Source organism: Callospermophilus lateralis, chromosome 10 (assembly GCF_048772815.1).
Source record: "Callospermophilus lateralis isolate mCalLat2 chromosome 10, mCalLat2.hap1, whole genome shotgun sequence".
NCBI classification, from domain to species: domain Eukaryota; kingdom Metazoa; phylum Chordata; class Mammalia; order Rodentia; family Sciuridae; genus Callospermophilus; species Callospermophilus lateralis.
Window position 1 is genome coordinate 103,479,776 of NC_135314.1, and position 16,057 is coordinate 103,495,832.

The 16,057-nt window shown below is 36.8% G+C and overlaps 1 protein-coding gene across 1 annotated transcript; it reads right to left on the reverse strand.

Moving 5' to 3' along the window:
* Positions 1 to 2,231: 2,231 nt before the first annotated feature.
* Positions 2,232 to 2,810, reverse strand: Arl14 (ARF like GTPase 14). Its single transcript, XM_076869056.2, has one exon. The coding sequence runs from the start codon at positions 2,808 to 2,810 to the stop codon at positions 2,232 to 2,234; it is 579 nt and encodes a 192-aa protein (XP_076725171.2).
* Between the last annotated feature and the right edge of the window lie 13,247 nt (positions 2,811 to 16,057).

The following is a 16,057-nucleotide window of genomic DNA, read 5'->3' on the forward strand; positions in this document are numbered from 1 at the left end:
TCTCAACCTCCCAAACTCTGGTATTACAAGTGTATGCCACTATACCCAGCTACCAGGAAACATTTTCTTCTTTTTTTCTTTTTTTTTTTTTTTTTAAGAGAGAGAGAGAGAGAGAATTTTTTAATATTTATTTTTTAGTTATCGGCGGACACAACATCTTGTTTGTATGTGGTGCTGAGAATCGAACCCGGGCCACACGCATGCCAGGCGAGCCCGCTACCACTTGAGCCACATCCCCAGCCCAGGAAACATTTTCTATTCAAATATTTTCTATAGAAGTAAATCTAGAATGATTCAATTAAAAAAAAAAAAACACTGAAGGAAATTGTAAAGGGAGATGTATATTTGAAGTTTTAACCATTTGAGGAAACTCAGGGAAAATCCTATTATTAATGTTTAACATTGCCACCCTCCTGAGATCTTCCTGAAATCAGAAAATCTTTTGGCAACAATCTTTCAGTATCTTTCTTACATCTCTGTTATCACAATTTATTCTAAAAACATTCTTATTATAAAAGAAATATATATTGGCCTGGCATCCTCCCCACCCCCCATTGCCAGGAATTGAATCAGGAACTCTTATATGCTAGAAGTGCTCTGCGGCTGAGCTCAGCTCTGGGTTTATTCTTGGGGATTAGAAGATCATTGAAAACAGAGATCATACCTTATCTGTAAAACAATATTTTGGCAATTAACAACGAATGACACAGGCCTTCGAGTCACACACACCTAAATTTGAATCTTGGTTCTGCAATTCCTCAGTTAAAATACAAAGCTGTTTTTTGTGTTTTTTTTTTTTTTTTTAGTTTAACTTTATTTAGTCTCCATCCTCACTTTTGTTAAAATTGAGATAATAATGCCATTTTTTTTTTCAGGGCAGTTATGAACATTAAATGAGAAGATGTATGAAAGCACTTAGCCTATTGCCTAGCACACACATGTATTCAACCAACAGTAACTAAGGGCTTATCTTCTGTATTATTTAAACTATACCATGTAGCATGGAAGGAAGTATGCAAGAAATAAGTCATAATGAAGAGGAAAAGAGAAAAACACACACACATACACAAAATGTAAGGGGCAACACCCTTGACTTATCATACCTTTATTTTCCTCTATGATCTTGGAATTTGGAGTCCAAGAAGCTGCTGTGAAAGCTGGAGGCTTGCTTCCAGCCCAAATGAGACTTATTGAGGTAGGGTAGGAGGAGAGTTTGTTAGGATGAGGGCTCCCCTGGGAGTTCTGAGCCTGGCACAGAAATTCCAATTCAATCTTTGGTTTTGCCTCCCCTTTCCTTGTCACAGTATTTCTGAGAGTATCCTAGTGATGGAAACTTCCAGTCACTAACCTGCACCTTTCTGGAAGTTAGCAACCTCTTAGACAACATCTTAGACAACATTTCCAACAATAACAACACAGAATTTAACTTCTGTATTCTAGCTACTAGCTTTATGTTGCTTCCCCCTGTGAAGGTCCCTGAGAACAAAGGTCTGCTTCAGCTTATCAACACAATAGGCTGTACATGTGTTGCTAGGTAATACTGAATTCCTCTGAAGCAGATCTTAGGGCTGCAGCCTAGAGCTTAGTCCTAAACACAGAACTTGTCCTAAACTCTAAGGTTACCGTAATGCCCAGAACTTTTGGTTGCACACTTCTGTTCCCTACAGAACATAGCCTCTGGGCAATTAGCCTGAGGTTCATTGTTTAAGACACTTAGGAGGAAGTTCCCAGCAATGAGTTTCAAAAATCTGGCAGGAATCCAGAAAAGGAGCTTTATTTAGGGAATAGGATATACAAAATATTAGCTTCCAATTTTTTCCTCTCCGTAATATAGAGTTCATTTTTTATACCACTCAGCTATTGCAGGGTAGAAAGTCAATGCCTGAAAAAAACAGACTTGATTAGCAGTCAAGTTATTTAAACTTTGTTCTAGAAGTCATATAAAATTAATAAAGTCATAATTTATCCCGTTCCAAGTATGACTATTCTGAATCATCCAACATGTTAAAATTTTGCAAAATACAAATTCTTCATTTTTTGATCATTACCATACAGTTTCCTAGTTTTTGGCTAAAAATAACTATTTTCTAGAGTTGTTTAACTAAATTTATGTGAAAAAAAATTCTCAGGAAACATTTGCCAACTTAAGTCACTTGCTTTTCTCACTTAAGATGGAAAAAAAATTACCGTTTCAATTGTATCTTTTTTGAGGCTTCAACCTTTCCACTGTCTCATTTTTGCTTGAAGAATGCTAAAGTGTCTCCTCTTGATTTTATGTGACTTTTCACGAATCCAGTTAATTTCCTGAATCCTTCTGTCAGCCCATCGCCTGTAAGGGCACAGCAGGGTTGCACATACCAGTTCCGGTCACTGCAGAGCTTCTTCACTTTGAATATTCTGGTAATGTCCTCCGCAGACAGAGCTCCAGGAACATCTTGTTTGTTGGCTAATAGGACAACAGGCACATTTTTAATATGTTCATTCTTCAAAATGTGCTCAAACTCTTTCCGTGAGTCCTCCAGTCGCTGTTGATCTGTACTGTCCACAACATACACCAGCCCATCAGCGTTCTCACAATAATAGCTCCAAACAGTTCTCATTTTTTCCTGTCCTCCAACATCCCAGACTGTGAGCAAAAGACTGCTTTCCAATTCGATCATCTCCACATTGAAACCTATTGTTGGCATGGTCGTAATATCCTTAGCAAGCTTTAGTTTGTAAAGGAGAGTAGACTTCCCTGCTGAATCAAGTCCCAGAAGAAGAACGTGGGCTTGCTTGATTTTGGAGTTCTTAGAACTCAGAAGACCCATCTGAGGCTTTTTCTTCTTTAACAATCTTTTCTTCTGACCAAAGGCAGTGTGTCCTTTCTAGATCTTGCATGAAGTTGTGTAGGAGGAAATAAGAGAGCAAATGCTTTATGATATAGCCTAAGAACAGGAGCTTGTGTACATTTATATTGTGGCTTATCAACTCTTATAGGCAAACAGTATTTTAATTGCAGTCCTAGCCAATCCTGAGTTATCTGTGGTGTGAGTAACCAGCCAATATCATAGTGGCTCAAAGGGAACATTCTTTGTAAATGAGTAGGATAAGGAGTGGCGTGCCTGGCTGATGCTACAGCTTTTGTCCCTTTCAGGTGCTAGAAACTTGGAGGAAATCAAAGGATCAGACATGCACAGTAACAAGGTTTAGAAGCAGAATGAAAACAACTTTTTGTTGTATTTTATTTTTAACTAATCTTCAAGTTAACTTTAAACTTTTTGTTTAACATTTTGTAAAAAAAAAAAAATTTTGTAGAACTGTGGTTACTTGACTATTTCTCTTATTACAATTGTAAATAAATAACTAGGGTTCTTAAATCATGAAGAGAGTTATCTCCTACTGCCCACCCCCACCCAGTATCTTAAGTACTTCCCCTTGACCAGATTTCTCAGTAAGAAATTTTAAACCACCCAAGGTTATCTGAATCTTTCTCCCATAATCAGATAGAGCATTGTTTCTTGAGTCTACCAGGCAGAGAATTAACACTGCTCACAAAACCAGACTTAGAGGGGAAAGTTTGCACACAAACACTTTTGAATTAAGCAGACATTCTAGTTGAAAATAGAAGATTGAATATATGTATTTATCTCCTTTCCTTCTCAAGACTACACCTAAATGACAGCAAAGAAATAAAAAGAATATATAAACCTATAGCGAGAGGAGCAAGCAAATCCATCAAAGGGTGAAATATTTCAACAAAACTATGGAAGATGGAAATTAGGTGGAAGGTGAGCCATAACTTATATGGTATGATAATGCTCAGGCTTGCGGTGCTAGGTCACTGGGGATAGACAAGAGGCTCCAGGAATGGCAGAGAGAAGGAGTGAAATAAAGGACTAAAAATAGAGGGAAATAACTAAGAGTCTAAATAAGGAACAGAAAGTACACACTTGTTCACACACATACCCCTCAGCTGAATGACCACTCAGCAATAAGGTGTTTAGTTCTAGGCAAAGAGGTAAAGTGTTTTTTTTTCTAAAGAAATTGGTCTTAAAAAAAAAAAAAATGGAGTTTCCACAGCATAGCACATAACTTAGTATTGGATTAACCTATAGCCATCCTGGCAATTGGCAAACTTGCTCTTTATACGGAATTCCCAGTCATCTACAAAAGGCACAGAAGTTTCTACGCTTAGTTTGTAGCATGTCTTCAATATGAATGAGAGAGAAACCTAAACAAAAATAAGAACACTTTAAGAAAGATTAAACATGGGGAACAAAACAACATTTTCATTAAATCTAGGTAATATTTTTATAGAGATTTGAGAAGATATTATGTCCATTAAACAAGAATTGATATTATTAAAAAGATAAAAAATAACAATACTTTTAACTACTGGGTTTGATGGTCCAGGCCTGTAATCCCAGTGACTAGGGAGGCTACAGAAGATCCCAAGTTCCAGGGCAGCCTGGGCAAATTTGTGAGATGCTGACTCAAAAACTACAAAGGGCTAGGGATGCAGAGCTCTGTGGTAGAACCCCACTAAATTCTATCTCCACTACCATAAAACACTTTACTCTTGAACATTAAAAACATAAATTTTTTAAAAAATTAAAGATCTGTAATAGGTTAGAAAGACAATATGGAAGGATTCTTTCAGAAAGTAGAATATAGAAAATATTAAGACAAGAGATGTAGAGGATAAACCCAGATATCTCAACACCTGAGTTATAGGACCTTATTCTATAGAGAATAGAAAATATGCAAGAGAGAAATGAAACAATGCAGGACCATTTTCCAAAGCTAAAAATGAACTCTCCTAATCAAGAGGTTTCTTTTAGTGCTTAACAATATCATTTTTTAAAAGAGCTATCTTGGGGCTGGGGTTGTGCCTCAGTGGTAGAGCGCTTGCCTAGCATGTGTGAGGCACTGGATTCGATTCTCAGCACCACATATAAATAAATAAAGGCCCGTCAATGACTAATAAAATATTTTTTAAAAAATAAATAAAATAAAATAAAAGAACTATCTTAGAACTTCTGGCACAAAATTATTAATAAATATTAAGTAGTATTATATTTTGACTATCATTACTGCTCCTGTTGTTTATGTAACATCATTCTGAAGGAGGAGACAGCACATAACTTCTCTGCATTATTAATCATTTTCCTTCTTTTTACTCCCTTCTATCACATCGATAGATACTGCACACTATTATTGTTTTACTTTGTTACTTTAGGTTACTTTCTATGAATGCAAAAGACATTCATGAAATGGCAATGAGAAAATATATATATATATATATATATATATATATATATATATATATTTTTTTTTTTTGTGTGTGGTTCTGGGGATTTAACCCAGGGTCTTATGCATGCTAGGCATACACTCTACCATTGACTGTATCCCCAGACCTATTAATCTTAAACATAGTAATTTTTAACAATAAAAAAAAATTATCTAGTTTGTTTTGTGAGAGTTCACTGTCATTTGACACCCTAAAACCTAAAGAAATCCTTTGGAGTCTCTTCTACTGAAAATAAGTACTTAGAGAGAGAGAGAGAGAGAGAGATTGGGCTGAACACAGTTCTACACACCTGTAATTCCAGCAACTCAGAAGGCTGAATCAGGAGGCCTGGCAACTTAGTAGACCTTATCTAAAAATTAAAAATAAAAAGAATGAGGATTCATTCCTGAGTACCACCTCCCAACCCCCAACCCCCGCAAAAGAAGAAGAAATTATGTGAATACTTTTTAAAAATCCTTAACCAATTCACAATTTAAAACTCATTGTGTCTCTCAGATTTTATTTATTTATTTATTTTTTGCAATGGGGATTGAACTCACTTAACCACTGAACCATATCCCAAGCCCTTTTTTGTTTTTTGAGACAGAGTCTCTCTAAATTGCTCAGAGTCTCATTAAGTTGATAAGGCTGGCCTTGAACTTATGATCCTCCTGCCTTAGCCTCCCAAATTGCTGGGATTACAGGTGTGCACCACCATGCCCAACAGAAGATACTATTTATATTCAGTCATTCATATATGCAGCAAATATAGAAATATATATGTATTTTCTCCCTACTGTCAAAACCACCATGTGCTAGATGCCAGGTCACAAAAATAAATAACACAATTATACCTGACTTTAGGTGGCTTTCTTTGGGGAGAAAATAAAAGATACATAAACACACACAATAATATAAAGTAAAAAAAAAAAAAAAAAAGTGTGTGCTGGAGTGTGCACAGTGGCACATGCTTGTAATCCCAGTGACTCAGGAGGCTGAGGCAGGAGAATCAACAGTTCAAAGCCAGACTCAGCAAAAGCAATGCATTAAGCAATTCAGTGAGACCTTGTCTCTAAATAAAATACAAAATAGAGCTGGGGTTATGACTCCATGGTAAAGTGCCCCTGAGTTCACTCCCTGGTACTAACTCCCCCACACACCCAAGAAAAGGGGGTCAGAGGTTAAGGGCTGCTGAGTTCAATCCTTTTTTATTAATTTTATTTTATTTTATTTATTTATTTATTTTTTAGTTTTCAGCGAACACAACATCTTTGTTTGCATGTGGTGCTGAGGATCGAACCCGGGCCGCACGCATGCCAGGCGAGCGCGCTACCGCTTGAGCCACATCCCCAGCCCAAGTTCAATCCTTAGTATCAAAACAAAACAAAAAATACTATTCTGGATATTCACAAATTATTTCAGGATGGAGAGCATCAGAGAAATATCTCTGGAGAAGGTCAAATATTGACCCAAGCTTGTGGAGATATTGTGGGGAAAGGGCATTCATTAAAGAGATGGTCTACGTGAGTAGAATCAGAAACATGGGATGGATTTGAAAAAGCAACAATTTGTATACATGTAGGTTTTTTTCTATAAACATGTAATTATCAAAAGCATCAGATAAATCTAGATTATAAAACAAGAATCAAGGAAGCAGATCTGGATTCTTCAAAATATGCTGGTGTCATAAAAGACTGAAGAAAAAAGGGAGAGGAAGGTGAGGAAGCAGGGAGGAGAAATGCTCTAAATTAAAAGACACACGATTTTTCATTGCAATGTGCAATCTTTGGGAGATATTTTAAAATATTCCAACTAAAGAAATTATTATGAAGTTTGATTATGAACTATATATTAAAAGGCAGCTGGAGACAGGCATGGTGGTGCACTCCGGGTAATCCTAGCGGCTTGGGAGGCTGAGGCAGGATTGCAAGTTCAAAGCCAGCCTCAGCAACCATGAACAACTCAGTGAGACTCTGTCTCTAAATAAAATACAAAATAGGGCTGGGGATGTGGCTTAGTGATTGAGTGACTCTGAGTTTAATCCCCAGTACCAAAAAAAAAAAAAAAAAAAAGGCAGCCGGATATGGTGGCACATGCTCTAATCCCAGGGACTCGGGATTCTGAGGTAGGAGGATCTTGAGTTCAAAGCCAGCCTCAGCAAATTAGCCAGGCCCTAAGCAATTTAGCAAGACCTTGTCTCAAAATAAAATATAAAAAGGGTTGGGGATGGGATTAGAGTTGTAGCTCAATAGTTGTGCACTTGCCTAGCACCTGTGAGGCACTGGGTTCAATCCTCAGCACCACATAAAAATAAATCAGTAATAATAAATAAAAGTATTGTATTCATCTACAACTACAAATATATAAAAAGTAAAATAAAAGGGCTGTGTATATGGTTCCATGGGTAAACATCGCTGAGTTCAATTCTTTACATCGCCCCCCCCCCCAAAAAAAAGGGAGAGTACTGGGAATATTGCTCAGTGGTTAAGAGCCCCTGGGTTCAACCTCTGGCACCCCCCCCCCAAAAAAAAAGTCTCTGGGGTGGGGATGTGGGAAAAGGCAATGATAAATTTCATGAGGACAAGGTTGGTTATTGTGGTTATGTAGGAAAACGTCCTTGATACATATAAAAGGGTGACAGCCTCAAATTAATTTCAATGGATTTAATAAACACACCACACATCCAGATAGATATCTATATATGGAGGAGGAGTGTGTGTACATATGGCAATAATTAACAACTGGCCGGTCTTGGTGAGTACTATTAGATTCATTCAATTTTTTTTTAACTTTTAAACTTTTTTCTAGCTTTGAAAATTTTGGGAAAAATATGTCAAAAAGAAAATATAATTGAAATAAGGTAACCAATTTAGGCTGTAGTTCATAGTAATAAAGAAATAATTCAGGGGAGGGTGGAGGGGAGGGAAAGAGAAGGTGCTGGGGAAGGACACTGATCACATTACATGTATTTACAGATATGGCATCGTGAATTCTATTATGTATAATTACAATGCATCAATAAATTTATTTTCTGTTTTTCAAAAAAAAAAGAAAGAATTCAGGTTATATATATAATAAGACTTCACTTCCTTTTTTTTTTTTCTTTTTTTTTTTTAATATTTATTTTTTAGTTATCGGCAGATACAACATCTTTGTTTGTATGTGGTGCTGAGGATCGAACCCGGGCCGCACGCATGCCAGGCGAGCGCGCTACCGCTTGAGCCACATCCCCAGCCCCAAGACTTCACTTCCAAAGGTAAAATTAGGACAGGACATGGTGGCACATGCCTGTAGTCCAAGCAGCATGGGAGGCTGAGGCAGGAAGATCACAAGTTCAAGGCCCGTCTCAGCAATTTAGCAAGGCCCTAAACAACTTAGGGAGACCTTGTCTGAAAATAAAAAATAAATAGACCTGGGGATGTGGCTCAGTGGTAAAGTACCATGGGTTCTATTCCTGGTACCAAAAAAAAAAAAAAAAGTGAAATTTGGGACACTGAATACACTACCACTTGAACTCTTTTCCACTCCCATATTTCTAATAAGTCTGCTTTTAAAAAAGAGGCTTAACATTTGTGTGTGTGTGTGTGTGTGTGTGTGTGTATGTTTAATTTTTTTTTTTTTTTTTTTTTTTTTGAGACAGCATCTTGCTAAATCGCTAAGGGTCTCGATAACTCCATAAGTTGCTGAGGCTGGTTTCGAACCTGTGATCCTGCCTCAGCCTCTGAAGTTACTAAGTTAATTCAATACCTGTTCTTTATGAGGTCCAGTGTAGGTACTGGATATCCTTTATTTTAACTGTAATGAGCACAATCATGCATTATATCTTTACTCTTTTCCCTCCTGACAAATTAGACTTCTGTTTTCAAGAATTTTGAAATTTTGTTTCAAAATTATACCAAACAAATGAGGGACTAAATTCAAGATTAATATTATATCTGAATAAAAATATGAGTTTTTCTTCTATAAAAGAGAGTAAAACCATTTCTTTTTCAATGTTAATTCTAAAAGGAAGTCTACAAGTGTTTCACCATCCTTTCCTATTGTCCCAAAACATTTAGGGATTCATTTCTCCCAGCCAAACCTGATGGAAGAAAAGACGTTTGTTTTCTGTAAATCATTCTAAGATTATGTAAGTAAAGGTGGGATTGTGAGAAAGTTACTGGCAGGCTCTGCAGTGTCAAAGGAATTTTGTTTTAAAATACAGGAAAGAAAGGAAAAAAACATTTTAAAAAAGTCTTATTTATGGAAAGGGGAAGCAAAATGTCCTAAATTAGAAGCTCAACCATGTATTGTACAAACCAAATGAAAAGATAGAAACTTATCTCTTGAAAGAAAGTGACATCTTAGTCCATTATCTTTATTTTTTATAGATAAATAAGAAAGAATCAGGATGTGGTTATGTAACTTGCTTGGCTTATCCAGACTTAGAACATTGCTGGGTTTTTTAAAAATTCTTTTTTGAAATAAAATTTTGGAAAATTGATTAATAACATACATATAGAAAGATGCAGAGATTATAAATGTACAGCTCAAATATGTTAACATGAGTTGAAAATATCCATATAATTACCACTAAGGCCAGGCTTAAAGTTTTAAATTTTCCATTCTGTCACAATAAAAATTCCAGAACTCAAGTGTTTCTACATCCAGTTTTCGGAAATACACTCTTCCCTCTAAGGAAAGAACCAATCAAAGTAAATAAAGAGAAATGAGAGGCAGCTCAACATAACACAGGCTTATTTGGGACAAACCTGCTGAGGGGGGCCCCAGTGGAGACTGAGACCTGTCTTTTTAGTTTATAGCCTGGAATAAATATAAGGGACTAAGGGAGGAAATTTTTGCATTTGTTGCTAGGGGTTGTTAGGGAGGGGTCCTTGATATTTCTTTCATAAGGAACCAGGTGCTTTTCAGTATTTCTTTGTATGGTGATGGAGTATCCCCTGGAGTTTAGGTCAGGCTGAGTCAGAGTGACCTTGAGGTGACTCTTGTACCAGGAATTGAAACCAGGGGCTCTTAACCACTGAGCCACATTCCCAGCCCTTTCCGTGTTTTTCTTAAACTTAGAGACAGGGTCTCACTAGTTGCTTCAGGCCTCTCTAAGTTGCTGTGTTGTGGAAATTGCATTCAGTAAGAGACCAAGCACCTCTTCATGGGTTGGAGAACTCAGGTTTATTTATGCCTGCTGCCCCAGAAGAGCTATCCCTCTGAAATTCTGGGCCTCCCACAGTGGGCTACTCAGTTTTTATAGGGCAGTGTAGGAGATCAGGTTGCAGGGGTCATACTGGTTGCTCCTAGGTGGTTTCCAAATTGGTAGCTTCTCAAGCTGAAGAAGCAGTTAGCACAGAGTGGTAAGCTTGTGGCGGGAAGCTTGTGGTGGGAATTCTTGAGATAAGCAGTTTACCAAAGCAGAACCAAGGCAGAGAAACATCTGCAGCTTTTATCACAAGCAGCAGTTTCTCAAGATAACTGCAAGCTTACACTCCTAAGAGCTATAATTCAAACCTAGCATAGAAGTGTTATAATTTAAATGAATATTTAAACAACACTCTTACAGAGACCAGTAATTAAATAACAGTCTTACAAAGAAGATCAAAGCTATAAAATAATTTCTCTCTTCAGCTGGGGCTGGCTTTGAACTTATGATCCTCCTGACTTAGCCTCCAGAGTTGCGGGGATTTCAGGCACGGGGCACCATATCCATCCTTGGAAGCTTTTCTAAGTGCCATTTCTTACAGAAAGAACCAATGATTTCACCCACATCCAAAGGTGTTTGAGCTTTTCTTTCATTTGCATAGGCAAACCACTGGATCTGAATTCAAATCTAATCTCTTGCACCGGCTATGTTGAATAGTATTAACAACAAGGAAGTTCTGATAATTACATTACATAAAATAAACTGGAAAAGACATTTCACAGAATGTGGCTCATGGTTGACTCATGTTTTTCCCCTCTCCTAATTTTTGTGTGTTAGCTAACATTTTAAAATATCTGCAATGATGTTAACCTTTTCCAGGTGATTATGTGGTGATTATGTTGTGCTGAATTCCACTCCAACTGTTGCTGAAAGCTCGGTACTTGCCCCCTCCCCCATGCCAATCCAATAAGGAGGACAGGTTTTGAGAAAAAGGGAAAAGAAGGTTTATTGCTTTGCTAGCAAAAGAGAAACAGAAGACTGCTGTCCCAAAGGTTGTGATTCTGTCCATCAGCAGGAACAGGGGGATTTTAAAGAGGTGATTCAAAGGCTGTATGCAATCCATGTGTTGTTCTCTGTTGGAGTTGTAATGCACTTATTAATTTGGGAGATAGGGGGCCAGGATTGTGGCTCAGTGTAAGAGCTCTTGCCTGGCATGCATGAGGCACTGGGTTCGATCCCTGGCACCACATAAAAATATTTCTGAGATCTTCTGGTGCCATCCACAAAGTCTGGATTAGTTCATTCCTAGGGCGGGTGTGTACTCAAGGACAGATAACTCTGACTAAAATGGGGAAGAAATATAATCCTACTTCCCCTGAGATTAGGGAGGGGAAGACATTAGGGAATAGTAGGGAGAGAAAAGATAAAGAAACATGCCCATTTTAAAAAATAAGCTGCAGTGGCAGAGCAGCAAGGGCTATAGTCAAAACATAAAGTGGACCACTGTTATATTTCCTCACTGACAATTTCTACATTCCATTTGTATGGAAAAATGGGTGACTGCTAAAAGAGGGCAAAGTTGGGGAAAGGAATCCAAAGTCCTTGTTCTCTTCTGTCAGGTGGAGTGTGGACAGTTAAGGGCATTCAGCATCAGAACAGTCCAGAGGTCCCCAGTGGCAGGTGGTAGGTGACAGGACAAGCCATACATAGGGCAGGGATCCTGCTAAGACAATAATAAACAAGACAGTAAAGCATTACTTTTTGGTAAACAATTAACACAAAACCAATTAGTATTTTAGCCAGGCTCTGAAAACCATGAGGACAGTAATTCATAATTTTATCAGTGAAAACCAGAAGAAATTTATTAATGAAGGAGGTTAGGAAGATTTGTAGGTCTATGAGGCCAGGATCAAATTGACTCAGGACAAATTTGAGACTCTTTAGAGTTCTTTGTGATCATTAATAGTAGGCACTCTTACACAAGAAGCCTTCCTTTATAGCCTCAAACTTTACTTGCTTTTGGTAGGGCTGATACAAGTGTACATCTTAAATTACATTTAAAAAAAATAACTTTTCATGTGTATATTTTTTTAATTGTTTCTTTTGTTTCAGTTTCATTGATTTCAGCTCTGATTTTAATTATTTCCTGTCTTCTACTGCTTTTGGTGTTGATTTGTTCTTCTTTTTCTAGGGCTTTGTGATGTAATGTTAGGTTATTTATTTGTTGACTTTTTATTCTTTTAGTGTATGAGCTCAATGAAATGAACTTTCCTCTTAGTACTGCCTTCATAGTGTTCCAGAGATTTTGGTATGTTGTATTGGTGTTCTCATTTACATCTAAGGAGTTTTTAATTTCCTCCCTGATTTCTTCTACTCTCCATTCATCATTTTTTTTTTTTTTGAGAGAGAGAGAGAGAGAGAGAATTTTTTAATTTTTATTTTTTAGTTTTCGGCGGACACAACATCTTTGTTTGTATGTGGTGCTGAGGATCGAACCCAGGCTGCACGCATGCCAGGCGCCCGCTACCGCTTGAACCACATCCCCAGCCCCTCCATTCATCATTTAATAGCATAACATTTAGTCTCCAGGTGTTGAAGTGGCTTTTATGTTTAAAATTTTATCATTAATTTCTAGTTTCATTCCATTATGATCTGATAGAATGCAGGGTAGCATTCAGAGATCACTCTTGGGAATGTGTGCAAAACCTCTTGGCTCCTTTAGCTTTCTTCTACCAGTGGTGCCATGTGCCAAGATGGGTCAGGGTCTTGCTGACAATATGTGGCTTCTCTTGGAAGCATCAGGGATATTTCTGTCTATAACGACCCTTGTCTTTTCAGAATGTGCCCTGGTTGGCTCTCTAGGGTCCTCTCAATCTCTCTTAAAAAGCAGATCAGGTGACTCACTGGAATTGCCCAGAGGGGTCCCATCACCCTTTGGGTGGCTAACTTTAGAGGGCAAAAGCCAAAGTGTTGGCTGCTTTTTTTTTTTTTTTTTTTTTTGGCCCTTTTATTTCCTTGAATTTGGTTTCCAAGTTTTTGGTTTTAAATACTCAGCAAGCCACTTTCATCAGTCTTAAAGAGGGAATACTGGTCAAAACTTCAATATTTATAATTTCACAGTGACCCCTTTCATTTATACTCTATACTAGTACTGGAAGTCAGCATTATATAATGTCCTGTGGGTGATGGCTTATTATCTCAAATTAAGCCAGGGTTTTTTGTTTGTTTGTTTGTTTGTTTGTTTGTTTTAAACAGTACCTCTGCAAAACACTAATAGGCAAGAGTATAAAGTTTACAAGAAAAATATAAAATAAAATTAACAGAGCAAAAACATATTCAGTTTGTGTAACAGCTATATTCCTATAACCTTGCTTAATTATATATTATTATTTTCCCTGTTTGAGATAATAATAATTTGGGGGGTATGGGGTACTGGGGGTTAAACTCAGGGGCACTTGGCCACTGAACAACATCCCCAGCCCTATTTTGAATTTTATTTAGAGACAGGGTCTCACTGAGTTGCATAGTGCCTTGCTTTTGCTGAGGCTGTCTTTGAACTCACAAACCTCCTGCCTCAGCCACCTGAGCTGCTGGGATTATTGGCATGAGCCATCAAGCCTTACAGATGTAATCTTTACAATAATAAATCAATCTTTGAACACAACTTTAAATGAGCTGAAATCTAGCCTATTTTGGAGCCATTCTAACATGGAGTAAGTTGGGAGGCAGAGCCTTATCTGAGATAAGGCAAGCTCTTCACAAATAACACAATATAACATTACATCTGAAACACAAATTAAAGAAAGGCTAAGAGAGCTTTTAACTTTCTTTTTGTGGAAAAAGTGGCAGAATGTTTCCATGTTTTACAATGTTACCTTCAAACAGATCAGGCTTTCATTATCTTCCAAAAATGCATTTAAATTCTAATTCCAGCATGAAGAGTAACACCAAATTGTATAAATAAGTTATTGACAACAGGTTGCTTTATCCAGCTATAAAACATCAAATGACATGAATAAATATCAACCATATTTGTTATTTCTATACAAATTTGAGACTTTTGCTATAGATAATTTTAGTTTAGAGAACACCAACTTGTCCAAGTGCTCTCCTAAGCTTTACATTTAACTCTTTAACTTTTTAAAATACAATTTAGAATCCAGAATGTATGATAACAATAATCACAAGTCTGCATGGGTTAACAAAAGATCAAAGAATAGCCTTAAATATCTTATACATTTAGAAAACAGTATTAATGATCAGAAATTTACTTAGTCAAAGCAAACAGATATAGGACAGGTCTTCAAATGACAGTGTGGCCCCCCCATGTCAGATACAATGTATAAAAGAAAGCACGTATTGGTTATCTTGCCAGTAAACTTACATAAACTCTCATTTTCATAAACTTTTATATAACACTTAGACAAGGCTTAGATATAGATCTCAGATGCATATGTATACATAGTTGCATATATTTTAGGGTGTCAACAATATTGTTATAACCTAAATAACATTTGTTAGTTTAACCAGTTACAAAGTAATCATTTAAGACCTTAAAACAGTTACAAACCCTGATTCCTTTAAGATTTAGTTTCCTCAAGTAATAAAACCTAACAAATACAAGAAAATTGTCATGATAGATAAGAGCAGATCAATGTTTCAAACTTTGTTTTATATCAGTGCATAAAATTTAAATAACTGTGCCAATTACAGCCAATTTAACCACAAACACAAACTTTCTGAAATTTACCTTCCACAAAGGTTCTTTACACCTTAGTTTTGTCCTCTTTTATCATGGATTTTAGCCCCCAAATATTACTTTTCCAGACAAAATACTTTTTCATCTAGAAACATTTCTTTTATGTTCTAATTTTCCATACTAATATATATATATATATATATATATATATATATATATATATTATTTATTTTCTTAAATATATATATTTTATTTATTTCCATACTAAAATATATATATTTTAAAGTTATATACCTATAACTTTCTTTTATCTTTTAGTTTTGGACCCTTTATTAAATTCATATTCTGAAACAGTCTGAATGTTATCTGTACCTTTAATTTACACAACAAACTTCATCCCAGGAGAGGGTTGGACAATCCAGCATATACTAAAAACTGTGCCTTAATCTTTTTTCACCCAGGTTGCATTCAAGTGGTGGGAGCACAGGATATTTTTGAGCTTGACCTATCTCTATTATCATGATCATAAAACCATCAACTTTGAGTTCCTCACTGTCAATTGTATCCAGAGGCTCCTTTGGGGCCTTTTAAAAATATACTAGGCATATTGATATGCAATGAAGGAGGCCCTTTCCATCATTTTTCTTCAGGCTTCCATGAAGATCCCTTTGCAGAGGCTGCCTCCAAAACACAGGTTGGCCTTAGTTTCTGTCTTTTTCTTTTCTGGTTGCAGTTATTTACTCTGCCATTCTTTTCAGGCATTTAATTTCATGGGATAGTATTATAGCAAGAATTGCTCTGCCCCAGCGATGAATATCACCTGGCCAAATGGGGTGTCCTCTCAGATCTTAAAAGGGGAGATTATTCCTATCCTCAAGTCATAAACGGACAGTGCTGGGACCTACTACCACAGTCTTTGTGGCCAGAAGCCTTCACCCTCCTCCAGGAGCAA

Coding starts and splice junctions, on each gene's coding strand:
- Arl14 (XM_076869056.2), bottom strand. CDS start 2,810: ATGGGTCTTCTGAGTTCTAAGAACTCCAAAATCAAGCAAGCCCACGTT.